This window comes from Phallusia mammillata, chromosome 3, assembly GCF_965637545.1.
Source record: "Phallusia mammillata chromosome 3, kaPhaMamm4.hap1.1, whole genome shotgun sequence".
NCBI classification, from domain to species: domain Eukaryota; kingdom Metazoa; phylum Chordata; class Ascidiacea; order Phlebobranchia; family Ascidiidae; genus Phallusia; species Phallusia mammillata.
This window is the reverse complement of record NC_137254.1, coordinates 29377337-29405326: the sequence shown is the minus strand read 5'-3', so window position 1 is coordinate 29405326 and position 27990 is coordinate 29377337. Positions and strand designations below refer to the sequence as shown.

Here is a 27990-nt window from a genome sequence, read left to right as displayed (position 1 = left end):
AACAATATGAACTTTGCACATGTTTTTATTTTCAAAAGAAGAAACAAAAGATGGAAAACGAGAGAAACGGAAACTCTCAAGACAAACTCACACACACATAAAGCAACAGGGTGAACAACCAAACGCCGCCATGGAGCGCTTAAATGCCAGCATTAACGAACTCGCTACAGCAAAAAGTTGAAACACGCCTTTTTTGAAGCAACAATAATCGACAAATACTTGTCTAACAGAAACATTCGCGCTTCTACAAAAAAAATCACCGCAGGCACAGCCTTCACAGAGTCCGTATCATTGTCACATGTGTACAAGGCACATTAACACACAAAAAACAAGCACTTTGGCAAGACGACCCATACTCAACCGTTTTATGGCACCACGCGGGACATGCATCAAAATCATCTGGAAGTGTTCGGCAGGCTCCTAACGTAACAAAAACAACAACAGGCCTTTAACAAAGGTATAAGTAAACTCAAAGCAGCCTTCGCATCACTTGCGAATTGAAAGTCATCGGCCCGCGTTACATTCACAATGGTTGATACCCACACAGGATAGAAACAAAACATGTAGAAAAGAAAAAAAGAAAGAAACATGTTTTCTTTACATGCAATAGAACAATTTTCAAATTAAATAGAAACAACAAAAATAGAAACCTCTGTACAATAGGGACAGTATATGAAACTATCAGGGAATGTTCCATTAGCGGTTGGTCACGAAATAAATAAATCGTCCGATGACCTCGCGTTTAGGAAAAAGCAGTGTTTGATTCAGTTTAAGTCAATTGCTTTATGTACATCGGCCGTCCGCCGTGCAAGCTACGTTTCGCTCATCCGACGCAGCACCGTATCCCTGGTAACTTGGCATTCCGATTCCAGTTGTCGGATTCTCTCCCTCAACTCCTGGTTTTGCGTCTCCAGTCCTGCTGCTAGCCGTTCGTTGTTAATTTTTCGGAGTTTGCGACGATGTCGGGAAGCCCTGCACGCTAGATTGTTGCGGATACGACGTCGGTCCGCTCTGTCTACTTGACTGTAGATGTCGTCAGAGATATCGTTGGTGACAGCTTCCGGTGTGACTTCCTGAAGTTCGAAACCGGAAGCTGTTGCCTGGAAATCGAATCCGGAGCCAGAGAAAGGCCGAGGTGATGACGCCGACATGGCGCGGCCTGAATATTGCGGCGATTGTTGGAAAACATCAGAACCGTCGCCAAAAACTTCGTTGTTTGTGTCGAAATCAGGACATGATGAGACGTTGGTCAGTTTGTTGTGAACTGGCAACGCGGTTTCAAAGGTTGGCGCGGAGCCAAACTGGCTGCCCAACGCGCCCCACCAATTGCCCGTGTTCGTCTGCAGCCTGTTCGTGGTTTCTTGGATCCCGTGGCAAGTTGTACGAAATGCCTGGTTCGCATTATCGGTCGTTGAACCTGTGGAGTTAAGAAAAGATAAAACGTTTAATTTGCGGTATTGACAAAACCGATTCGCAATATTTACAAACAACGTCGCGTGTGGTGCTAACAACTACCAAGTGTGGCGCAATTAATCGACTCACTGGCGCTTTAATCTGCGGGCGTGTCCAGACAAGTTATTTTCGCGCGAAAAACGACGAGGGTTGTCACTCGATACGAGAAACCGCGCTGCTCGTCTAACTGTTGGGAATATAACGATTTGGAAGCTGCATCGATGTTACACACAAACACCTGTCGCGTCGAAACGACGGCTACGCGAGCTACGCGAGCTACGGGCAGGTCCTGGCAAGCCGACTGCGTTTTGTCACGTGCATGGAAGGCTTTTGTCTCGTCGATAGCGTCCAGACTACCGAAAAAATTGTCGCGATTTTTCAAAATGGCGGACGCCATGCAGATCGCACGTGATGATGCAATACATTGTAAAAATTCGTTAAAACGGTTTGCGTCGGACATTTTGCGAAACTAATACCTAAAAAGGTTAGTTTTTAAGCGACCTAATTTATAAACAGTTGGAAGCACAGGAAAAGTGCAGAACGCCAAAAAAAAATTTGTAGCTATTTTTGATTGCGACTATTTTTCGCAAATTAAATGCCGCGGTTATACACTTTAAAAATTTACGGGGCTACAATTGCTAATTTATGTAATTTTCGTAATAATGTGCTTAAAGCAACATTATGACATAGGAACGCGTGTTATGTACGGCAATAGCATTTTTGCTAAAAACTAATCACCAAAAGACAATGGAGAGCGTTTTATGTGTCAAAACGAAACTTACACACTAGCGATGTCTTTTTTTGCTAAAAACTACTTACCGAAAGATCCAACGTTGTTATTTTCGTTGAACGAATTTGATGCGTTGCTCTGCACTTCGAATTGTGAAGATTGAGGCGTATCTGGGAGGTTTCTGTATCCAGTGAAGGGGATTGGCATCGGGCTGTTTGAATGGGCTGGTGAACAAGCATAAGGCAAATCCGATGATGGCTGGGTGTTTGACACTCGACATGTGGTAGGTGTTGCTCTGCGTTCATCGTATGTGCCCATTTGAACGTTCTTTTTGATGTTGATAGGTCGAGTGATTGCACTGGGCGTTTTGACCAGTTGAGGTGTGTTCGTATTTGCACCGTTTATTGCATCATTTGCAATTACTTCCATTACCGATGAGATCGAGTACTGGCGCGCAACCTTTGGCGGACCGAACAAGACTTCCATCGGATTAATTTGCTCTACTGTGGGGCATTGGTGCTCAACCTTAGGCGGACTGAACAAGATTTGCTCTACTGTGGTATTGCTTCTTGTGTTTAAGTTGCAGAAATTGCCAGATGGAAATTCAGAGCTGTCAGCCTCCATTGGTGTACAAGGTTCAGGCGAGTAATCGGTCTGCATTGCGTAGTTGAACGCGTCATGTGTGTAGGAGGTTTTGTTGTCGTCAGCATGCATGTTGCTTTTCGCGTCGCACGATTGCAATTGTAGATACTCTTCTGCAGGGGTTGACTGCACTGATGGAAACGAATATTCGTTCGCAATCTGACCTACACAACAGTTAAATACAATTGTTAATTGGATACAAACAGTATCTAATATCCTATAAAGCTATTTATATATTCACATGTGTGCATTGCTATCCTATATTCCTATGCAAGCTGCGTGTTTTTTTTAATACACTATAGCAATTGCATAAACAATATATTTTTAATCACTTACAGACATCACATTGCACTGTATTACGGTTTAAAACACATAAGCATCAGTAAGAAGGGCCGTAGCCATTGTCAAGTCGCGCGAGCTAGAACAAAGAACTTTGCCAAACGCTGCTTATTCGACTTACTATTGTTGCTCAGTGGCTGTTTCCCGGGTTCCTCGTCGTAAACATGTAGCATGTGAACCATTATAACTCTGTGAAATCTTAATTGCCGCAAAAGCAGTAAAAATACTCGGTGTTCAAATGACAGAGCTCCGCTGGCTGTGAATAACACGTAGACTAAAGCAAGCCTCTCCCTTGCGTAACCATATAAACCCAACCAAAATAGAAGGAAAAAAGAATATTCACGTGGTGGTACTTCCCCTCGGACTGTTTTTGCTCCACACTCCTCTTGGCGCTCCTCTGCTTTTTTCTTTCTTTTATTCTCCCGACGCCAGACAAGTCCTGACACGCCAAGCAATGGAGAGAGCGAGACCTGTTGTCAGTTTGACGATCAGCTGACGTTAGGTCTTTTTTAATGTGATTTACTCGAGTGATATTATATTAAATGGCCCCTGAGGTAAACGCAAGGTCACGATTAATTGATTTTTGCCTCGTTTACAACTTTATTTCATCACAAAAACATTTCATGGAAGCTGCGTTGTCGGTAAAGAAAGCGCGAACCTTTTTTAACAGCAGTCAATACTGATTTCTCTCCTAATTCATCAGCTGCTAAAGATTTCAGAGAATTAGGCAACGCCCGACGCTAGGGTAACTTCCAGTTCCGCTACCTAACATCTGTACCTGGGGCGTCCCCCGAGTCTTTTGCTGGTACTCGGCTATAACGTGAGCTCGTGACTTCGTGGGTATGCCGACGCCGACCATACGACGACTGAGAATTTTGTTTCGAACGGGAACTTAGTGTGAGAATGTAAATGTCGGGTTGTTGAATCATTAAACCAGCGTTCCACCGGCACTCAAAGCCCTCAAATCAAACAATGTCGTTTTAACAGATTGTCTTTTCAGTTAATTTGTCTGTTAGTACATTCATTGTGTGCAATGTCTGATAAATTCAATTGCATTCGCCATCCTGACTTAACAATCATAATCATTTGTTTTTCAAATACTTCGTTCGGTTGCAACTATATTTACTAAAACTGATAATCGTTTGAATTTTTGGAATTTGGAACAGTTGTTGCACGTGATTTTGAAATGTACTGCTTTGATTGAGTCGAAGTCATCCATTCTTGCCTTATTTGTAGGCGTGTGCCATAGTTTTTGTGTTTGTTCATGAAAATCCACGATAATTTTATCTTTGGCAATACAAGTGGTGCAAAAGTATGTAATAGTCGTACCACTATAGGGCGCTTTTCTAGCCTGTTGCTGTTCGTTTCGTTACGACCTTTTGTAGTTTTTTGAACGAAACGTTGATTAGAATATCTAATTTGTAACGTTCAGTCACCAGGAACTGATAATCATGGAAAAATTGAAACAAAGCGAAAAATCGCCTTTTAATTTTTTGTTCAAAAGCCGAAAGCACAAAACGAAAATTATACACATTGCAGATTAGGGGGGCTTTCAGTTTCATTTGCAGCTATGACGACGATAAAACTGCAATTAATACAATACCACGTTATGTTCTAAAACAAACTTCCAACCTGAAAATTACACGCTCGTCCTGTCGTCACAGCACAAGTGACGTTTTCTATGTGACGTCAAACCCACAAGAAGTTATTCATACTCAATAACCACAAGAGTGCTTTGTATTCACTATTCAATCACAGAATACACACTGTATTAATAAAAAAGCCGTAGTAATAGGAAGTTCCTGCTCAAACTAAGGTATTTTAGATACTCTGTGAGGGACGAGGGTTGTTAAGATGCAGACTGCAGAGAGCTTTTTGAAGTCTTTAATTTGCTGAAAAAAGTTTTGGGTTTAGTATGGACATTGGACAATTATTAGTGATATTATATATTGCAAAAGCAAAGGCCACAGGTTTTAAACTTTTAATGTTCATGTCTTGTTAAAATTTAAAACAATCATGTTTTTTGTAGTAAACTGTTAGGTTTTCATCACGAAAGTTTAGTGAGTGACTAAGATATTTCAGTATTTTACAGTTTGTTTGAAAAAATCAGGTTGAATACTAGTTTGTGTAATATTTTATATCCTTATGTTTACAGATGATGTTTTTTCAGTGTTTATAATTTTAGACTAATGGCTTCTTCAGTAAAAAACCTACCAGCATGCCAGGGTTCAATGGGTTCAATGGGTTTGCATCAAAACAATTTTCGTCCAAACCAAACCTCACTATCTGTGAACGGAACCAATGAAAAGACTATCTTTGATGCATTTCGCCATTTCAAAGACCAATGCATGACAAAGCTAAAAGATGGAATGACAAAAAGTCCTCGGCATATGCCAACCTCTCATTTGACAGGACCTGGTAAATAAACCATTTTTCTGTTGTGTAAAGATGATTTTTTGCACAACATTTTAAACTTTTTGTAAGTAATAGTTGTACTAAAATATTATAATTCCTTGCCTGGATTATTTATAGCAGGACTGTGCAACCTGAAGCCTGCAGGCCATCTGCGGCCCTTTGAATAAAGGTTGTGCGGCCCGCAGAGACACTTGGATATCAAATGTACTGAAAAACAAGTCCAATTATGATACGCTTTTGGGCAGATTAATGTACTTGGTGCTATTCTGCTGCGTCCAGACAATAATCTGCTATAATCAAATGGGAATGTACTTGTTAACTCAAAATAGGCATATTGGGTACGCAACAACGTAAAATTAACTTGTTGTATAAAGACAGTGCGACCGGCGATCTAATCATGAAAATTGTATTTCACCCCACAGAAAAAAAGATTGCACACCCCTGATTTATAGCACACCAAATGCCATGAAATAATTGTGTTTTTGTGCAAAGTTTTTACAGGAATTCAAAATATCTATTTTTGTTTTGTTGCAGAAGTAACACCAAAAGATGACACCAGCTTAAATGAATTCAAGATTGATGTAGTTCAGCTTGATGACTTGCCGTTTTATTGCAAACTAATTATTCTCTCCCAACTGGAAACCACAGACATCTGCCACTTGTCAATGACAAGCCGACATTGGAGTGAAATGTGCAGAGACCAGTTCTTATGGAGGGAACTACTGTTCAGGGATATCAACAAGTGGAGTCACTTAAGCCAGAAAAGCACTCCACTTATTCCAGTGCATGATTTGGATTTGCATGATTCACATCAAGATGGTGAAAATGTATCTTCAAACAACGTCTATTTGGATTTTCATCAGCAACTTTGTGCGAGGGGTAACGTTAACTACAAAGCTTTGTATTTTCATTCTGCTTACCAAAGGCAACAGGACAAGCAAATAATTGGACTTGTATCAAATAATTCCCCAGCAATTGATGTAGTTACTGATTCAACTACTATGCCGCAGCAAGGAAACCAATCATTAGCAGCATCAAGCCAGAGCTTTCCAAGGTTTTTGCGGAGTCTTTGGATGCGAATGAGGTCAGGGAGTGGAGAAGTGATAATGATGGGCCCTGGAATGGAGTCACCAAATACCAGTAAAATTTTTCGTCGTCTTTTGTGGGCTCGGCCTGACTTGTTAATGACAGTGCGTCTTTTGCCTGGCAGCCAAGACGGTGTCGGGTCTGGTGTCGAGTTGGAATTTAAAGGGGAGAAACGCTTTAACTTGATTGCATTGTACTCCGGAAACAGAAGAGATCGTCAAAGAAGAGTAGGACTAAAACGGTTGCAAGAAAGCAATATTCTAGTTGAAGTTTCTCCAGAGGAAACAGAGACAACTTCCGCAAACGATAGCGAAACAAAATCAGATGTAAATGCTCTACCCAAGTTTCAACTTCGTGAACCAGTTGACAACTTTCTAAAAGAGAGAGACATGAATTGTCGGCTAATATATGTAGTTGATGCAACAAATGATCAACCATTTGAGCAGTTATCTTACAATCGCCTTGAGCTGCAGGCTGTTGTCAGTGGCATTCGAAGTTATGAAACAGAGCAAGCACAACAGCATACTAATACCACTGAAGAAAATAACGCACATATGCCTGATGCTTCAGCATTTTCTTCTATTATGAACTTTACAGGCATATCTGGTCTCCAGCATCCCTCAAACAGAAGGCCCCTGCTTGTTTTATGTTGTACAGAAAATGCATTATCGCCGCGGATTCCATGTATTGAGATTGCCTCTCTTCTTGATCTTGCTAGCATCAATGATAGGCCTTGGTATGTACAAGATGTCACAGTTGACAATTTAAATGGCCTTGAGGATGGATTGGTTTGGCTTTTTAAGCAGTTGTGATGTTTTGTTATAAACTTCGCAGTGTTTGTAAATTGCATTTTTGTGAATAGGATATTTATTCAATTTAAACGCATGGTATATTGTATTTTTCCAACCTACTATTTGTTACAAAACTTATGTCAATTGCATTTTTGGTTGAATAAAATCAGAGATAAAAAAAGTATGTTTTAGGAAAAATATTGTTAATTCGCTTGTGTAGCCAATTTGTATGTTTCTTATTATGTTGAAGGATAAAGTGATTATGTCACTGTGATTTTCCAACAACTTATAAGGCGCTTTTTATTATCGCTTTGCAATTGGCAAATTATTTGGTTTTCGTTGTTGTGCCCAAAGGTTTCGTTTCAAGTTTTTTTTTTCTGTTGCGAAAAGCCATTCCGTTTAATATGTGTTATGTTTTTTGTCGCTTTTAACCCTGTTTTTACAGTTACAGTGTTTTGTTGATTATTAATTCAGGTTTAAATGCTTTAAAACAGGGGTGGGCAACCTGGGGCCCACGGGCCGCATGCGGCCCTTCATTAAAGGTTGCGTGGCCCGCAGAGACGCTTGGATTTCAAAAGTGCTGGCAAACGAGTCCAATTGTTTCATATTTTTGAGCTGATTAATACGCCTGATGCTAGTTTTCCGCGACCTGGCAAAATGTGGCTAGGATCAAATACGAATTATACTTGTAGTTAAGCATATTTGGTAAAAAAACCAAGCAAAATCACTTTGTGTTATACACATGTGCGGCCCGCGATCCAATTTTGACATTTATAATTGGCCCTACAGTAACAAAGGTTGCCCACCCCTGCTTTAAAATCTAATGCCTGGTTGATTTTTCTGCATTGATAAGGTGTATGTGTCTCAAAACTATACAACTGCTTCTGGTTGACAGAAAATACCCTAAACCTCTCCTATTTTCAACTACATTTCATGTATTGTGTCACATTAAAAAGTTTACATCTTCATTTGTGTGAGCGTGATACTTTTGTTGTAAACCACAATCTAATGCATACAATTTTAAAAGTATGTAAAGCCAGTACTGTCCAGCTGAGCTGAACTCCCAAGTGGCCACATGATCCATGGATATCCATTAACACTTATCTATTTCTATCTCATAGGCATGAAGCCCAAATTAGCAACAAAGAGTTTATTATAATTTCACCCACATAAAGAAACTTATCAGGGACTTAACCGCTCCAATCAAAACAATTAACTAAAGAGATGGAAAAGCATTTATTCTTTATTTGTGAACGGCACTTAAAATACAAACAATATAATGTTGCAAAAAAGATCTGAAGGGATTATTGACACTATGTATTCTAGTGATGGGACGATACCAGATTTTGAAGCGAGTATGAGTACCACATGTATATACCGAGTACTTAAGTGTAGTGTTGTACTTAGTTGTATATCACTAGCTAATTTATCTGCCATGCTCGGGGTAAAGGCGTGCGCACACACATGCCGAAAAATGTAATCACCACGTGATAGCGAAAAAGACGTACGTAAACTGGCAGAACTTTTTTCCAATTTCGTACTGTCCGAAGCAAATATTGGCCAAAAGTTGCCCGTATTCTTATGGTGTAAATCAGGCCTTCGGTACTTGCACGTTGGTATCGAAAACTGAGACAAAATATTTCGATACCGAGTACGAGTATCGATACCACTGAAATCGTTCGATACCATCGATACCGGGTACTCGTCCCATCACTAATGTATTCTGCCTGTCCAATTGGAGACAGCAAATAAACATTGGGTTAATACACATAAACTTAATTTAATTGTGGCGCATATTGAGTTCACCATGGAAAAAATTGCAGTACAGATTTTTATCAAACATGAGGAACAAAATAAATGCTTAGTTTAAGCAAAAAAATGTCTGGTTCGTGTTGATACAAATTGTTCACATCATGCATAAAAGGACCATAATTAGCCCACAATATCATACCGTGTTGAAATCGTAACCAGAGAAAAACACAGAAGAAATGTGACATCAAAGTGAAAAGGTAGCATGCTGATGTTTAAAAATGATGTAGATGTGAGAACAAGAGAGGAATGAATAACACTTGCATGAAAAAAACAACTAATCATGTCTTGAAGTTATGTTTGTAATCAACACTACAAATTGCCAACGTTAATAATCTTAGTGTACAACAAACAATAGTGCTGCAATATACTTCATAAGGTTGCTGTTTAGTGGTGCAGGTTACACATATGACACAAGAATATAATACTGCTTACTTGGGTAGAAAAAAAGCTCAAGGCTTCAAGTTGTAAAAAAGCAATAAAACAAAACATTTGATTGTTGAATAAATGGCATCACACAAGGCAGCAAAAAGTTTAAAGCAGTGTTTTAAACATTTCATGTATCGTGTTATAATTCAATATGAATAAAATAAACAAATGAATAGAACATACTAATTTGTACCACATGGTGTTTCTCACAGATTGTTCACAAAACAAAAATTAAACACACAAAGCTATATGATAGCACATTGTCAAAGTTATGAAAGATCTCATAAATCAAGTCCTAATTGGAAAACTTTCAATTGCCTGTATAGTGCAAAAGCGAAGTCATAAAATTCATATTCCAACTTCATTTTATCTCTTAAAACAGCATCGGCTTCAGGCGTCAACGGAACTTTATTTCTTGTCGCAGTGTTTTTGACACTTTTGTTCTCCACTTTCTTCCATATTTTCACTGCTCCGTTAAAATAAGTTGGCAGTAGTTTTTCTAAAACCTGCAAGGTCCCTTCGAAATCTTCAAGCACCCCCACCAATAAATAGTTGTCCACCAAATGACGTTTGGCTCTTAGCAATGCATCTCTACCAGGTTCTCTGCAAATTGGGGATTGACCACAAAAGTACGGGACAACATACCACAATTTTAGTCCAGAACATTCGCTGTAGTTTCGCAGCACACAAGTGTTGATGTCTAGGTCTCTTTCTCCGTCATGCCATGGCCGTGCTAGACGCGACATACCCATGTGATTATCACCGTATCTTTTGAAGTAAAACTGAGATACGAAGCGCTCAATTGGATCACGAATAACATTGATGTACACTGGGGGCTGATGTCCAAACTTTTCAAAGTTTATGAAGTGAATGTGTCTTGTGTAAAGCATAGGAGTTGGCATGCTCTCAATCAATCTCACTTCACTCATAAGATCCAAAATTTTTGGTCTTGTAACATTTCCTACTGGAGATGTGTAAAAATGAAATTCATTCTTCTTTGACAGTGAATGTATAATTGTGTTCAAAGATCGACTGCCGCACTTTCCAATACGATTATATACAACTTGCGTTATTAATGGTCCATCAATGAAATAGTTTTGAGGTAGTTTCCGCATTTTGCCATATGTGGAACGGCTGTATTCTTTGGTCGAAGATGCTTGCCATACCAATGTACATATTGCCACCGTTAATAGAAGGCAAAATAAAAGAATATATCTGATGTATTTTAACACCATATTACACAGTATTTTTATGTACCGATTAAACTGCAATGTTTTTAAATGATTCTGTTATAAAAAAAGCAACATATTGTGTAAATCAAGTAAAGAAAACATAAAAATGAGCCAATTAATAAACAGCGATTTACACTTATTTTTTAACTCGTGGAAAAATCTGATTAGTGATTAGCAAGACTTCCTGTGGACAAAATCCTTTTAAATCCATACATTCTATCCAGTAAGCTCTGTTTACACGTCTGCAAAGCTTAAAGCTAAAGTAAACACGAACAATAAAGCTCATTTATAAATGCAAAGTTGGTTTCCTCATGCAGCTAAACTGCATTGTTGACACTTTGCTGTGAAACCATCGAAATCGTATGTTTTTATGATGTCTATGTTTAAAGCAATTAATTTGATAAGTGCAATTATTAAAATTTCATTTTGTTTATTTAAGCAATTTGAGTATATTTAAACTAATGACTTTAAGAGCTGTAAAATGCATGAAGATTTAAGTAATGAAATTTTGATGTTGTTCTTTAAGCAAAAAAATGCTCTTTTTTATGTTTTGACTTTTCTTTGGTAAAAAAAAACATTGTTTGGTGCTTAAACGGATGACTGAAAGGATTGTTGGATGAGTGTTAAGTGCAAAAATTTTGCCGCTATTTTTTTGCGATCATTTCATTTTGGCAGCCACAAACAAACCACATTGACGAGTTTGTTTGTTGGCATTAATTTCTTTGCAGACAAGTTTTCGATACCGGAATCAAAATCAAAACCATGGACGGATTTCATAAAATTGAAAAGATTGGAGAAGGAACATACGGAATTGTGTACAAAGCTTTGGACAAACTGACTGGAAAAATGGTCGCGCTTAAAAAAATTCGCTTGGACACGTATGTAAAACTTTGGACATAAAAAATGTCATATATTTTGAATTTTGTGTCGACAAAGACAAAAATCGACCAAGCAAATCCTGTTTTTACATCTAATTGCATAAAGACAGATGCTTGCAAATTTGTAAATACAGTGAAGATAATTAATTGTGTTACATAGTAAAAATTTTGCCAGTTCCTTAGATATGCATCTGCTATTTTTTGAATCAAGTCTACAAAAAAAGATAATTTAAAACTGCTTTTTTGGGTGTTTCGTTCAGGCAATTACTGCTGTTCCAGTCTGCAGAGTATGGCAGCTGCACACGCGATTTAGTTTTGAAAAAAAAATGTTGCATGCGGAAATTTCGCATCAAAGGCATTAATTGTCCTATCTTAAACTCTATCGCTTGCTTTGCGCCTGTTGAAATTGGTCTTGCACGCGAATTAATTGGCCGTGCACGCGCGCACGTGGGACATATAGGTCCTGCACGCGCGAGATCTCGTCGGGAACTGCCATGTTCTGCAGACTGGCTGCTGTTACTTGTTCTATTTTCTGTTTCTGTTTATTTTTTTGTATTTTGTAGTGAAACTGAAGGAGTGCCAAGTACTGCCATCAGGGAAATCTCACTTCTTAAGGAGCTTGATCACCCAAATATTGTTAGGTAAGCCATGCTTCTCAAAATTTGTTTGTCTTTGTGCAGTAGGTTTGGATTAAGTAGTTTACATTTTAAATCATAATTTGCATTTTAACATTTACATGATAGGCTTTTTATGTGTTTTGCTGTCTGACATTCTTACATTTTATCAATTTTTGTAAATTTTCTCCCTTTGTTTCATGAAGCCAGTTGTTTGTTGGATTATATCAGTTTTTGGAAATTGGAATACTCTGCTTTTTGTCATAATTGCTTGCACCACGCTTAAACTTGTTTATGTTTTTTTTTACCAATGATCCTGCCTAATTTGCTACCTTACTAGTGACTTTTTACAAACATTTGTGTGTTTCAGACTAATGGATGTCATACACAGTGAGATGAAATTGTATTTGGTGTTTGAATATTTAAGCAAGGACCTGAAGAAATTTATGGATGATCAAAAGTCAGGATTACCACTTCCTCTTGCAAAGGTACTGTCTAAAAAACTATTTCTGTGTTAGTTTGATATTTAATGGCAAATTTAATATTGAATTTAATTCACCACACATAAATAGTCCCAATAATTTTGTGATTTTTGCACCACATAAATTCAATCTAACCTGTATGTAGTACTTTTAGGTTTAATGACATCTAAGATAAAATATTTTGCATCTAAGAAATGTTCATGTGTTAATGGACTGTTCAGGAAAGTACTATTAGCAAATGACAAATTTGGTTAAACAGCCATTTTACCATCATTTGTATTTTATGCCTTCCCTGTCTATATTTAAAGTCGACACAGGATTGCTATTATATACTCCAGAATTGAATTTACAATAAGAACTTGAGAAGGATAAAAATGTTGAGTGCTTTCTTCTATGGGCCGCAACCACTTGTTCTTACACTTTTTTGTTTGTTGTGACATTTACGGCTGTAGTTATACAACTGATTTTTGATATTGTAAGGAATGTTTGTAGCAATAAACTAACTTAACGATTATGTTTTTTGTGTGGTTACAGAGTTACCTTCACCAGTTGCTCCAGGGAATTGCATATTGTCATTCTCATCGAGTTCTACACAGGGACCTTAAACCACAAAATCTATTGATTGATGATATAGGTCACATCAAATTGGCAGATTTTGGCCTCGCAAGAGCAATTGGTGTCCCCGTTCGTATGTACACACATGAAGTAAGTGCAACCATGACTATTAATATTTATGATTACAAAGTTATCTAACATTGTGTTGCCCAGGTGATCACTCTTTGGTACAGACCTCCAGAAATTTTGCTTGGTTCAAAGTATTACTCAGCGGCTGTGGATATTTGGAGCATTGGTTGTATCTTTTCTGAAATGGTTAGTGAGATTAGCAGTTATGTCATTAACTGGGTATATTTGTATGTGGTTCCTACTGTATGTTAGGGTTACTGTATCCAATAGACAGAATTACAATTTTAATAAATACCTTTCTCGAAACCAAACTGGCACCATACTACATTTCTACATACTGATTTTCGGACATTTGGAGTGTATTTTAAAATTAGTTCCAGACATGATTTTACGCCCGAATTCCAGACATGTCTGGGGAATTCCGGACTTCTGGCAGTCCTACTGTTTGTATACAGCAATCACCAAGGTATCACTTGTCATTTGCATCTGTTTTCTGTCACAGATTCACAAAAAGACTTTATTTCCTGGTGACTCCGAAATCGATCAGTTGTTCCGAATATTCCGCACACTTGGGACTCCCACAGAAAACATATGGCCCGGTGTCACTTCACTGCCTGACTTTAAAAACAAATTTCCACAATGGCCACAACAGTCTTTTCAATCAGTGTTTCCGGATTTGGACTCTTGTGGAATAAACCTTATGGAGGTAATTTCTCTAAAATAATTAGGCTATTATATACTACAGAGTTAACCAGTTAATGTTTTTGTGGTGGTTATTCGGCTAAACTTAATTTAAAATCTAGTTTTAAAAAGGTGTGATCAAGATGGTCATTTAGGAAAAAATGGGTTGCTGCAATTTGAGTTGTCAGAAAGAAATGGATGTTACTAATTTTGGTAACTACTATTAAAATATCTAACTTCTAAGATGAATAAATTCATACTGGGATCAGCCCTGAAGCGTCGATGTAGACCTGCCATTAAGGCATACTTATCGACGTACTGTGAAATATCTAACTTCAATTGTTTCATTTTAGAAAATGATAGTTTATGATCCTGTCCAAAGAATCACTGCCAAAACTGCTTTGCAACACAACTTCTTTGCTGATGTTTGTATGCCGAAGCCGTACCGATAGACAACCAGTTTTACCTTTTCAAAGTTCTTCAAAAAAGCTTTCATAATCTCATGCTGCTAGACCAAGATGTTTGGTGCTTTTGTGCTGCCAGCAATGATGCTGCTAGAGTTGCCATTTTGAGTGCCTTTTTTCTGAGTTTTTATAATGATTTTTGTAAAACCAATCATAGTTTTAAACTGTTGTTGCTGTTTTTATGACTTGCGTTGCATTTTATCACTAGAGGTGTTGTTTTTTATTGGTTTGTCTTTTTTCAAGTTTTTAAGAAGACAGATGCTTTTTCTTAGTTATTGCCTCTTTGTGGCACAAAAACCAAAGCTAAACAGTCTTGGATTGAGTTGAAGTAAGGGCAGGTTTGTACAGTTGCAATGAAATCAAGGTAAGTATATATGACATACAGAATATGAGGCCGACAAAGAAGGCATTTGAAGAAACTTGTTTTGGCCACAAACTTTTCTAGGTAAGTTTAAGGTTAACCTGACTTTTACACCAAGAAAAAAGTTTGTGGGCTCTAAGGTAAGTGAGATTTAACTGTTGGTATTTGCTGCATTGAGGTAAGTTGTTGCTGTAAATTGCAGGGGCCAAATCAGGCCACCTAATAAGAAAACTGTAATCTATATTGATACCAGTGCAGTCAGACAAAAAATGACACTTAGATTTTGGCTGAAAAGATTTACTCTGAAAGTCACAAATATCTACACAAGAGAAAGCATAAGTTGGCAGTATTTAAGAAACCATTGTGAAGATGCAATAAACGAAAAAGAACATGAAAATCAGTTGGAACTTTAACAGGCCTGTAGACGGGACACAACTTTTCTATATTCCTCCAAACATTTTTCGAATTCTTTCTGTAGTATTAGGCGACGTTCTTCTGCCTGTGGTACGAGCTGGTCGTGCAAAAGGCGAGATTTTTTCCGCATACTTTCATTCTAAGGATAAAAACAAGGGTAAACTTCGCAGCAAATCTTTAAACCAACTTTAAGACCAAAAGTGGTGACTTACACATTTTAAGTGCTAATGTCAACTTTTGTTTGGCAGTAATTCAAAAAGCAATTAGTCACTTCATTAGAAAACAAAATTACCCAAAACCAAATACCAATAATTTCCCCTTCTGGAAAATATTGTGCAAAAATTCTAGGGTTTACCCAAATGGCCATGCAAAAGCAATGTTTTGCTTTGGTGAATTCCCTGGTGTTTTAGGCAAGATTTTAGTACTGGGTTTTTCACCTTGAAGGGACGATTGATTCTTTCCTTTACTGACAGGCGGTATTTTGTAAATTCATCGTCGTCATGCTCGTTTGTGTGACTGAGACGCAGAATTTCATATATTCGACGGGCCTGCCTCTGAAATAAGAAGTACAAATACAATAGCAGTCATACTACCTACAAGTTTGTAAACAGTATAACTTCACTATACCTTGTTGATTTTATGGTTTTCTTTAGCTGACTTCTCCATTTCCTTTGAATATGATTCTTTAAGATTTGCTGGACAAAAAGCTTTTAACTGTGCAAGGTTTTTTGCATCAACAAAATCACGCACTCGTTGAAAATTGTCGGATGGATCTTCAGCTGAAAGGTAAAAACGCAAAATGTTTGCAGGTTACAATACTTAAAGTGAAAGCAAAAGCATTTTAGTAACACAAGCTTTTCACAAAAAATTATATTCTTTTGATAATAAATGCTAATGTGTAATGCCAATTAGCTAATCCTTTGAGAATGCTATAGTTTTTTTCTTGGGATTTTACCGAGAAGTAAGAAAATTTTATCAAGAAATATGACAGACAGTCACTGACCTGTGATGTCAACCACACTGCTGTTGTTTGTGTATTGTTGGTATATAGTGGAAAGTAACGCAGTACAATGACCTTGTTTCTGATAAACTGGCAGCACTAGAACTTGACTGCAAAAATAATATATTTTCACTGACCTTGAACCAAAATTGGGACAATTTAAACAAATGCAGTGGTTAATGCCCAATGTACTCAATGCTAGAACATATAACTGGCACATAGCAATAAGACAAGAGTATTTGATTGAATGTTGGAAACTCACCTTATTCTTGGTCTGCATCTGTCTGGGTACGCATAGAATCTGTAGCAGGTTGAATACCCGACAAAATTAAAGGTTGTTATTCCACTTTCAACAACCTTCTCAAATCTAAAAAGAAAACAAAGTGAACTAATACATTATAAATGCAAGTCATAGCTAGAGTTTTGTAAAAGATGGCCTTTAAAAAATATCAGTAACTTTCTTGATGGAAGGAATTCTCTCAAGCCTACTTACACAGTATAGAAATCCCACTTGTCGTCATCTGCATCAATGTACGAGGCAGCATCAATAAACCATAAAATAAAACTCTCCATGCGCTGGTGATAGTCCTTAAATCCTGGGCAGGTAACATCAGCCTATGAAAAAGTTTATTTTACAGAAAAGATGCCCAAAGCTGTTTCGTCATAATTATTGAAACTTTGAAATTTATTTGCTTTCAACATGTATGCCTTTCTTTAGTGGAAGAAAAATAGCAGAGGCATTGATCTGCTTATTTAACACCCAAAAATATTTTTAGCTGTGCTTTTCAATGTGCCAAAACTGTCTTGCAAGGAAGCATTTACTTTACCTTGTACACCTGGAATGTTCTTTTCAAAGATGTTTCCATTCCCTGTCTTGAATAAGTGTTTATGAGTTCACCATGCGGGTGAAATGATGCTTGTGTTTCCAGTTGCGATGAAAATTCATCAATGTTTTCAGAAAATTTTAGTGGCAGTACATCTTTTAGCTTCTCCATAATATTGTCGGGCTAAAACATAACCAAACTCTTAAATGGTTATTAAAAATATCTTTAATGGCAGACTAGTTGAAAATCTTGGCAGCTAACTTTGTTCCCCAGTGCTGACAAAATGTAAACAAGAGAAAAAACGCTGCTTTAACCACAAAATTGAAACAAATGAACATAAAAAATTGTAATCACCTCAACTCCTTCTGCATATTTAGGATTAAGCTTTTTCTCATACTTTATATTGACATAAATATGAAGTGTGCTTGCAGCATAGAATAGATTGATTCTCAACTTTTTAAATCCAAATATTTGTTCCCTGTAAAGATATAAGAGCTGATTTTACTTTATTTCAACTTGTTGCAGCAACTTGCAACACACTTTTCTCCAAATATCTGATGTGACATGTCAGGATTGAAATAACCATCTTCTGATGCCAAATCTTCCACATTCCTCACTGTATAATATAGCTGGATTAAGTTTTGTTGGAAAGCACTTTATACCATTGGTATAATTAAAAATCATTCAGTGCAAAGTTGTATAAACTGAGGAATATGATGTAAATGGGCACATCATAAGTTTAATTCTTATATGTGATTGTTGTAATCAAATATTTTTGTTATCATTGTCACTGTCAAATGTAAAGGGTTACATTTTTTTCAAACTTTAACAGAAGTACACATACACTAATATGTGTAGAAAGCTGTGGTTTAGAGTTTTTTGAGCTATGGGTGTTTTATTTTGTACTACTCTATGGTGATTTACAGGTAAATTTTTGTGATATCAAGTCTATGGTACATATTCACAGTATTTAATAACCTGAGCAAAAAATCAGAGCAAGTCTAAGGAGTTTGCAACGTACTCTTTCACCATGTCTTACTTTACAAACTGAAAACATGTCATACCCATTTTAAATTGCACCACTTCATTGGCACAGAAAATGTACTGCGCTATGGCACTTTGTAAGGCATCCATCCCAAAATGTTTTGGGCCTCAAACTGTTGTTGTATCCACAAAAAAAATTGTAGCAAAAAAACAAAACCTTAACGTCACGTGTATTTCGACTTACAAGTGCAATTTTATCTCTAAAGCTGCATATTCCTTTAAAAATACACATCAAAAGCACACAAGTTTACTTAAACTTTCCATGATTCATAAAAAAAACCTAAAAACAGAAGTTATGGCCTCTAAAACCCTAAAATATTAATACATCATGTTCCGTTTTTTTCGTTCTCTTATTTTCTCAAATCTCCCATTTCGCGCGTCATCTGCATATGACGTCACAATCTTTTACCAGCTGTTCCGTACATTGAGTTATTTATCCTGAATTTAAATTATGAGTGGTATTTTAAGAAAACTATTTACAAATAATTTTATCGGCAGTTGATACCATTGTATAATAAACACCGAACGAGGTTAAAACCGAAATTTTATTGCATGTACACTTTTACATTTTTATGACAAACTGTAATACACTTTTGGAAGGGCTACAGTGCAGAAATTAAAGTGCAATCACAAAAAAACAGCATGTTATTGCTAAAAAACATTTTACAATTTCTCGCCCGCGTAACCATTATTATCTGAACTGTGCAAAGCCTGATTTTTGACTCTTCTGGGTTTCTTCTTGTAAACATATCCCAAGAATATAGTAAAGAGCACCATGCACAACAGTAGGACAAATTGAACGTATAGGGCCACTTCTGTTTGTGCCGGGTCTAGTTGTAAACCAAGGAAATCAGCGGCAACTGGTGAAGTTTCAGTGGGAGCGGCCGGATCAGCAACAAAATTTGTGACACCGCAGTGCCCGGGAACGTTTCCAACACAAGAGGCGTATCTGCAAAGTAAATGAAGAAATGACTGTATAAAATAACTATAGAGAAACATAGAATCAAGAAGTTACAAGGAAACACTGTGACCTAAGTGCTTTGTAAGAGAGTTGTTGCTGTTTTAAATCTCTCCACGTGGAGCCTATTTACGCAGGGTTCGAAATGAGGACATTCCCAAACACGAATCTTGAACATGTTTTTGTGTATTTGTGTATAGATGAGGTGTCTCATTATAGATGAGGTAACACATTACCTTATTTTTCTTATCATCTAACGCAGGTGTCGGCAACCTTTTTTCTACTGCGGACCGGTTTGAAACTGAACTGTTGATCACAGACCGGCCTTTAAAAACTACAAATGTTCAGCACTGAAAGCTAATTACAGTTATTACAACTCTAAATTGAATGTGAACCTTGAGCAAGTTTTATGCGGCCCGCGGTACCAAACCTCTCAAGGACCGGCACTGGGCCGCGGTCCGATGGTTGTCGACCACTGATCTAAACGCTTATCAGATTTGGTGAGTCTGGCGAAAAACAAACGCGGAAAATATCGGGTGTCAATGACCCCCTCCATTTTGCCTTTTCTGTTTTGTGTTTTCGTTTATCTTGAGCAAATTTATCAGTTTTACCTCATCACATGAGCGATGTAGTTTTGTTCGTGGACGCCATGGAAGAGATGAGACATCGGGCCTCTTGCCAGGATCGCTACATCCTCTCCTCCGTGTGTCTCGGATGCAAGGGGAACAGCCGACTGTTGGATGTAGTTCTTCCCTTCTGTTAAAAACAAATCCGACAAAACTAGGTAAAATGTTGCTAAAAAAAGAAACACTTGCTAAAACGAATTACCCGAGAATTTAATACAATGTAGTTCACACATTGAACGGTAAAAAAAAGTACTCAAGGATTTCATGCAGTAAGGGTGTGATTCTCAAACTTTTCAAGCACGCGGTTCATTAAAAAAGTGTTTTTTTATCCCCGGGACACTTACAATAGTCGTTGAAAGAAAGTCAATTTGGAAATTATCTACGGTGTAGCTGCAGCGCGTTTAATCATGATCCACCAATTGTACCCTCCACTTTTTGTGCCCCATAACGTCTTAACGTTGCGCAGCTATTTCCGGCTTGGTGATTTTCAATGCAATTGTGTCGCTATGTGTTCTTTCACCAAGCGAAAGAAACCCAACTCAACTCAATTAGGTTTTTAGACGCGTTCTTTTGCTTAACTCTTGGCAAATTTCATTGACAAAGCAATCAAGTTTCATTAACACAGTTTTTCCGCATACCAGACAAGTATTTCATATCTTACATGTTCCCTCTAAGCATGTTGAGTATAAATTCAACCCGGTTAAGAACCTCTCGGGTTTTCCAAAATACCCGTTGCTATTTTTTGTTGTTGTTAATGCAGCAACTTATAAGTGCAATCTATTCACACAGACTTCAAATCAAACTTTAGACTTTGGTTTATTTGTGGTGGTTTTCAGACAACAGAAGTTGTGACGTCAATGTCTTACAATACAAATACTTTTAAGCTGACGGCGTGATAGGCTTGTGGCAAACTACAAAGTTTTACGATAATTGGCAAGGTCAAATCTATTAGGTCAATATTTACTTGCTTAGGCTTGCCATAGTTTTAGATAAGATTAAAATGAACTTTTAGTTTGTTCAGTGCAAATTTTCCTCTTGCCTTGACACCAAGAGTGCTGCAATCTAGTTTTGTGGTTGACGTATGTTTGCAGTGCGTCTGTATTTACTTTTGAACCATTTTAATAAACCACATTCTTGCAATTGCGTTTAAATACCATTAAAATTTACATTAATGCACCTTTCCTTTTTAATTGCTATACTTGGCGACTCTTTAAAGACAGCAAGAAGTTCCTGTTTTAATCATGCATGAGCAACGAATAATTTCAAATCTTTTAAACGGACGAATACTATCAGGTTTTAAAAATACCTGCGATTCCGGTTCGAAAATTGTAAAAATAAGACTCAAAAGTGTGCCAAACCTAATCAAAAGTCAAATCCCACCTGTGTTTAAGCCAGTCAAATTCTCTCGCACGTGTTCACCAAAATAGGTCGAAGGGCCGCCTTGAAATCCAGGTCCGTTGCCATAAAGAATAGTTGTGTAAGGCTTAAAGTCTAACGCTTTTTCGGGATCATCTTCTGCCGGAGCCAAACCTTTTAAAATGTGCACGATGTTTGAGAATCTTTTTACCTTTATAAAAAGCCTTGAACCAATAAATGATAAGCTGCAGATGGCTACACTAGCCAATACGGCCAATCTTTCGTCACCAGCAGCACTGATGAGACCCAATAGATCGAAACAGTGTGCACTGCCTGCTGCTTTTTACCTTGTCCTGGCATTCCTAAAACTGGTTTCTTCTGCAGGTATAAACTTATGGGTCTCACATACGTGTCTTTCCTGTACTCACAATAATTAAGCAAAATACATTATTTGTGCTGCGAGAAATATACGAAACTGCTGAACAATATCACTTGATTTTTTTCACGCAGTTCAGCTGCATGGTAAAATGCTCCTGCACATTTGCCTCTGTTACCTAATATAGGATTCCCGCGTTCGCTGTAGCCTCCCATATTCATAGTGTGGCTATGGTCGGCTGTGACGATAATCAAAGTGTCGCTGTCCGTCGTGAGATCTACAGCCCTCTCTATAGCCTCGTCGAATGCGACAAGTTCATGTAAAGCTCGATGTGCATTGGAAGAATGATGCGCGTGATCTGCAAAAAAATTAAAAAATTTTTACTTTACAGAACAGCACCGCGGTATCACGGAAATAAAATGTACAGTAAACCTCGCGGTTAAACCGGATTCGGTTAATTCGGATCTTCGCCTGATTCGGACAAAACTTGACGTCCAAATGATTTGTAATGTGGTTTAAAGCTTTAACTAACCGACATCGGTCAATTGTTACAAAAATTTTGGTCCAAATGGCTCCGTATTAGGATTACTGTATTTTAACCAAACGACAGTATGACAAATCTATCTACGACTAAAAATATTTTTGACAAGAGCTGACAAGTTACGGTTTGCTAATATCGTTGATAAATCACTAATTTGTGGTAAGGCTTTCGGGGAGTGTACGGTTTGTTCAAATACTTGATTTATTTGTCCTTAAAACTGCAAACATTATAACGTGGTTGCAACAAACCCGAGCAAAATCCGATCATGCAACAGTCTTTCGTTTTCACATATGCTAGCGATGTAGTATAAGGATTCTAGCGGGATAAAAGTCGACTTTAAAATGGTCTAGGATCCCCGGCTCAGAGTTGCAAGCGGGCCCGAAATCTGAGCCCGAACCCGAAAGTATAAGCCCGAAGCCCGACCCGAACCCGAAACGTTTTTGAGAAGCCCGTTTAGGCCCGAAATTTTGATTGACAGGTCTATCCACGAAAGCCTTGCAACAAAGTATGAGAAAGAAAAAAAGAGAAAAGACAACAAACACAATGAACAATAGTAGACAATGGGGTAAACAATACGTTTTAGATCAAAGCGAGAGAATTGTTACTAAAAAATGACGGAAACGGAACGTAAAGTCAGGCCCGTTTTGAGCCCGTTTTCTGACAAATACCTAAGCCCGAACCCGGCCCGAACCCGAACCCGGCCCGAAAAGCCCGGCCCGACTTGCAACTCTGCCCCGGCTACGAAGATGATTATCTAAGCGATATTTGTTTCCTACCTATCCTTCCTCCTTCCACAAGAAGAAAAAATCCGTCTGAATTTTTTCGCAAAATTCGGATTGCTTTATCTGTCATCTCAGCAAGACTGGGTTCGTCGGTTCTATCTACTTCGTACTGCATATTTTCCGGTTCAAACATGCCTGAAAATGGAACAAAAATATTACAACTACAAACAAATGTAAACTCTTCAATTCAGCTGATGTAAATGTTTGTACTTTTGCCTTTAAAAAATGGGTTTAAAAAATCGTTGGGGTTTATGGAGTTGTGTTGTCCGCCTAACATGACATTTTAATAGAGATTATTCGATATTTGTAATAAGAAAGATAGATCCCGCCTACACTTTCTGGCTAATATTCAATAGCCAAAGTAAAGTAGACCGACTTACAACTTCTAGTTGATGCTGTAACAATAACATTGAAACGTTGTATAATAGTGGTTCCCAAACTTTTTCATATTTTTTTCAAAACGGTCCCTTTGCCATTATTTCGAGGGCTCGCGGTCCTTAAGCTTAAATGTGTATTTCAAAAAACGAAAGTTGATTGCACGATTTTAGCTAGTTATGCAAAATTGCGCATAACAATCATCCAAAGACAGCATGTGACATCACAAACAGGACAAAAAACATTACGATTGTGCGCGAACAATTGCATTTTTGATATTTGTCATTCAATAAAGGCCATTGTTTAGCAATGGAGACAGTCGATTCTCAATTCTACTTTGATTTAAACTTATTTAGTGGCACAAACTGACGTCAAATAAGATTATAGAATTACTTCAACCGCTTCGCGGTCCCCCCAAAATTGCCTCACGGACACCTAAAGGACCGCGGACCCCAGTTTGGGAACCGCTGTTGTATAACATCATCATCATCATTATAATATTTTGTTTCAGTTGCCTTTTTGGTTATTGCGTATACGGTTATTGCATGCAAATGAAATACAATGGGCAAGCAACTGGGGATGGCGATAGGGACCATATCGGGCATCGAGTCAGCCACTCGTGTACAGTAAACATATATAAAATGTAAACAGGAAAAAAATAGTCACACAACTGGAATGATTGGATAATTAAAACTAGTCGGTTTACGCTGGTTGGAAAGACGCAATTGATCATGTAAATTTTAGTACACCGCAAACAAGTTAATTTTTTGAAGTACTAGCTTACCCAGCAGTTTGTCTGTAGTTACTGGATCAACGGCATCGAAACCAGCTTGGTCCCATACATAAGGTGCGCTCACATTCTTGTACTTGTTTTGCCATTGCGTTATGTAATTTTGGCCGTCTTGACGATTTCCATCTTGGCGTGAGTATTCCGGATCCGCTACACCGCTTGGAGTGAAAAATTTCCTCCCACCACCCAATGCAACCTTTTACAATTTTTATTTCAAGAGATTTTGGACCGCAACCAACACATGGGCAAATGCAAATGACAGACTAACTGTATATATTCAGAAAACGGTGTTTAACTTTTTAATAAATGCGAAAAGAAAGAAATTATGTAACATTTGAGAATTCTACTAATTAACCTAAGAACTCACAACATAAAACTTTGCTTGATGCTGTCGCAAGGAGTATTAAAGGATATTTATAAGGCAGACTGCGTTAAAATGCCGACGGTTAAGGCTATGGGTTGCATGGGGTAAGACAATAAACTGAGTTCGTAACCCTATCCCACTCTTGCTGCATTTAAATAACTGCCCTTTAAACCATCCATTGGTATTTATCAATCTTTGTTAATTGTAAGTAAGTTCTATAACATTACGGCTATTGTGTCGACACTTACCGTTATCTCATCCGACTTTTCGTACATTTGTTTCGCAATATCTACGCAACCTTCCTTAGCTTCCCGATCGCTGTAATATCTTCTATCTGGCGAATGAGCGTAAGCTCCCGCTGGTGTAGCATGAGCCAAGTGAGTTGTTGTTACAATTCCAGTCGATTTACCTAAACAGCAATTTACAATAGACCTAACATCAAAAGGGTTAGGCAAAAAAATTTAGTTTAAATTGTTCTTGAAGTTTTGACAAATGGGCTAACAGGTATAGCATTATATAGTGGAACGTACGAAATGTGTGTACCTTTTGGTTTTAGCTTGTTGCTTTTAAGGCTGAATCAAGAATGTTGTACATATATCAAGACCAACAATAAGATATATAACCTATAAATCCATATTTCCAGACGGGGCTAAATGTACCGACTTTTCATTTACTGACAAAAATACGTTTGCCAGCACGAAATGTCTTATAAATTCATGTAGGCTCTAGCTTTTATTGTATAGTCATGTGTAAGATAAGGGTTCATATATGCCATCCTTGCTAGTCTGTTCACCACAAATTTAAATACCTGCAAGAAACGAGTCGTGCAGAACAGAATCCACTTCGTTTCCAGACACAGATGAGCAATCACTTAACCGAGCTTTCCCCGACAAACCCACCGTATAGTGGTTGGTTTTTACTCCGCAAAGAAAAGCGGTTGCTGTGCTGGCTGAATCGGCCGTCTGCTTGTTCACCGAGTATGTCTAAATATTTTTGTGAAGTTTACCAGATGTTTTTTTACCACCAAACTAGAGTTTAAGTCGGGTCGGGATTTTTGATTCGCGTTCGCAGGTTCGAGCTTGTGTTTAAATAAACGTTATAGGAAACATTTGACCGTCATCTTTTTGGGCCCATTTTGGTTTTGTTTTGAAAAAACTTCGTCTTGGGCTGGGTATTGGCGTTGTGCTTTCGGATTCAGGGTAAAATTTGAGGCCCACATAACAACTGCGCGCTGAATGTTTTTTCAGACATCGCAATACATGCAATTTTCAAAAGCTTCTACGAGGGAGAATCAAAACATTGACTTAAGTTCGAAAACAAATTACCGTGATTCAAAACCGTGTTCGGCATTCTAGCTCGGATAATATTTTTTATAACCTGATCGCTTTCACTTTATCTTGTTGACAAAGTCAAAATATTTTTTGTGTACACTATGCCTAATAATGTGCACAAAAAGGCTAATTGTTAAACATTTTTTGGTATTTTACAAATAGCCCAAAGAACGGGCTATACGGCCTTGGTAAACCACCTGCCTAAAACGGGAGTTCTTAAACCAAAAAGTACATGCGGCGCTAATTAGGTGTACAAGACCTTTTCTTAAGGGCTACGAAAATGTTTAACCGGGGCATGTCGAACTTATGTTAGGTGGCAGGGAATTAAACAATAATACTTCACTAAAAATACAAAAAGAGGTGCAAGAACTGCAGTTGGTGACCTAAAGCACTGTACAAGATGATTAACTGTTTCTAATCTCGTTAATCAATTACTACAAACTTGGTGTTTGTGCGCTAGACACAAAAGTTCCGGCTCGTACCTTGGAGAACCCGGCATGTTGAAATTGATCCATTGCAAGAATTGTTTCTTCTCCCGATTGATTCTGGAGTTGACCTTTCATTATCCTTCCTGCAGTTATGGTTGGGATGCCCATGCCATCACCTTCAACAAATACCATGATAACAAACATTGTTTGAACATACCAACTTAATTATAAGGCCATGTTTAGTCTTGTTTGCGCCTGAGTGTTCGATTTAGGTTTGGGCTTGGACTTTTATAGACAAATCAGTCCAGGTATACGCCTAAGTTTCAACTTTGCCACATTTACGTCGTAATTTCACTTTCTTTGCATGTGCACACATGTGTGTATTGAATTTGTACACAGTGTATTGAATTGTTCTGCACATGCAACTCTAAAACGCCTAAATCTTTATGGCTTATTTGCCAAAGCGCCCTATTCGGGCTTTAAAAAACTTTAAAAAGGGTTCAGGCCTAAAATTTGGACAACCCTGAATACGTTACATGAAACGCTGCAGTCTTTGTGTTACCCAGAAATATAATCACGTTTCTTGCAACATTTGTGTTCAATTTCTCAAGATAAAGAGCCTCAGTAAGTTCCTTTTCACCCAGTCCATACCAGTACTCGGTAGTTTCTTCCACCTCTGCGCAACAAATACAAAAAAAAACAGAATATAAGAAAACGTTATAAGTTAACGTTATAACTTTTTAAGCTAGCGGAGCATTGACAAACTAATTTTTCTTCCAGCCATTACACTTTGTAGGCCAACGACACAAAAGTTCTCAAAAGAAAGTTAATTTGCAACTTTATTTTGATGAGTGGGATTGCTTTCTATTAAAAGCAAGAAAAAATAAGCTTTAAATCATTGTCATGTATTTAGTCATGAGGATTTTTTATCGCACTTTATAATAGCGAATATTTCGTGTCACACTTGGAAATCTCTCCTAGAGCACAAGTGTCCTCCCACACAACGTTTGAGAAGCCTTATGCTATGGTGTAAATTCCTGAGAAAATATAAATTGTTTCAAAACAAACGCTTCGAGCTGCAGCTCATGGGTTATAAGTCACCCACCGTTTATTAGGATCACTAAGAAAAAAACACGTACCTGACCAGGCTCTTGTCTGTGCATGTCCAGAGCAAATAAGACCAATAAAAAACACAAAAACAACAGTTATTTGTGACATAGCTACTAATGTCTACGTCGATACTAAAATGAACACTATAAAATAAAGTACTCATATCCCAGCTTAAATAATCCAACAGCTTTATAGGTGGTTTGCACTCAATACTGATCACACAATTAAATGGTTCAGCACTCGAACGCAACTCTTTTCCCTTGCGCGCATTCGGATGTTTGTTGCAAACAGCCTGATTACTAAGCTAACATTGCACCCAAACTATACGCCTGCTTTGAGTGCAGCCCAAAGGTAAAATACGCCGTCCAGTAGCTTATTCAGTAGACAAGTTTTAACATGCCTCTTTGTTTTTTGCCCAGTATAGCTTGTTTGCTGGTGCGAGCAGTGAACGAGCTATAAAACCTGTGTATCATACTCTAAGCTTTTCGAATTCATTTTTCCATTTTTATGCCTTAGTTTCGCCATCAAATAAACTAACGATAGGACATTAACATTGTTGCTTAGGACAAGAAATATCAAACC

The 27990-nt window shown here is 37.8% G+C and overlaps 6 protein-coding genes across 6 annotated transcripts; 2 read left to right on the top strand and 4 right to left on the bottom strand.

Moving 5' to 3' along the window:
• Window positions 1–7: 7 nt before the first annotated feature.
• On the bottom strand, window positions 8–3611 carry LOC145218290 (uncharacterized). Its single transcript, XM_080085699.1, has 3 exons — window positions 3285–3611; window positions 2272–2988; window positions 8–1417 (listed from the first exon to the last, which is right to left on the bottom strand). Exons 1-3 carry the CDS (start codon window positions 3343–3345, stop codon window positions 813–815), a joined length of 1383 nt encoding a protein of 460 aa, XP_079941825.1. The 5' UTR covers window positions 3346–3611; the 3' UTR covers window positions 8–812.
• Window positions 3612–5294: 1683 nt separating this feature from the next.
• LOC145218289 (F-box only protein 4-like) lies at window positions 5295–8423 on the top strand. The gene is made up of 2 exons (XM_080085698.1): window positions 5295–5581; window positions 6113–8423. Exons 1-2 carry the CDS (start codon window positions 5353–5355, stop codon window positions 7474–7476), a joined length of 1593 nt encoding a protein of 530 aa, XP_079941824.1. The 5' UTR covers window positions 5295–5352; the 3' UTR covers window positions 7477–8423.
• Window positions 8424–8672: 249 nt separating this feature from the next.
• On the bottom strand, window positions 8673–11144 carry LOC145218292 (uronyl 2-sulfotransferase-like). The gene has a single exon (XM_080085700.1). It carries the CDS (start codon window positions 10926–10928, stop codon window positions 9975–9977), a length of 954 nt encoding a protein of 317 aa, XP_079941826.1. The 5' UTR covers window positions 10929–11144; the 3' UTR covers window positions 8673–9974.
• A 426-nt stretch (window positions 11145–11570) lies between these two features.
• LOC145217977 (cyclin-dependent kinase 2-like) lies at window positions 11571–14951 on the top strand. The gene is made up of 7 exons (XM_080085378.1): window positions 11571–11803; window positions 12367–12444; window positions 12788–12905; window positions 13434–13604; window positions 13668–13769; window positions 14086–14289; window positions 14618–14951. Exons 1-7 carry the CDS (start codon window positions 11688–11690, stop codon window positions 14714–14716), a joined length of 888 nt encoding a protein of 295 aa, XP_079941504.1. The 5' UTR covers window positions 11571–11687; the 3' UTR covers window positions 14717–14951.
• Window positions 14952–15370: 419 nt separating this feature from the next.
• On the bottom strand, window positions 15371–18610 carry LOC145217976 (histone acetyltransferase type B catalytic subunit-like). Its single transcript, XM_080085377.1, has 10 exons — window positions 18392–18610; window positions 17868–17943; window positions 17682–17805; window positions 17331–17510; window positions 16997–17118; window positions 16766–16870; window positions 16507–16613; window positions 16131–16282; window positions 15941–16057; window positions 15371–15642 (listed from the first exon to the last, which is right to left on the bottom strand). Exons 1-10 carry the CDS (start codon window positions 18459–18461, stop codon window positions 15499–15501), a joined length of 1197 nt encoding a protein of 398 aa, XP_079941503.1. The 5' UTR covers window positions 18462–18610; the 3' UTR covers window positions 15371–15498.
• Window positions 18611–18897: 287 nt separating this feature from the next.
• LOC145217975 (alkaline phosphatase-like) lies at window positions 18898–27585 on the bottom strand. Its single transcript, XM_080085376.1, has 11 exons — window positions 27438–27585; window positions 26861–26974; window positions 26353–26474; window positions 25348–25522; window positions 24788–24948; window positions 24170–24371; window positions 23005–23145; window positions 21866–22045; window positions 21336–21485; window positions 19941–20085; window positions 18898–19320 (listed from the first exon to the last, which is right to left on the bottom strand). The coding sequence occupies exons 1-11, from the start codon at window positions 27514–27516 to the stop codon at window positions 19035–19037; spliced, it is 1755 nt and encodes a 584-aa protein (XP_079941502.1). The 5' UTR covers window positions 27517–27585; the 3' UTR covers window positions 18898–19034.
• Window positions 27586–27990: the final 405 nt, after the last annotated feature.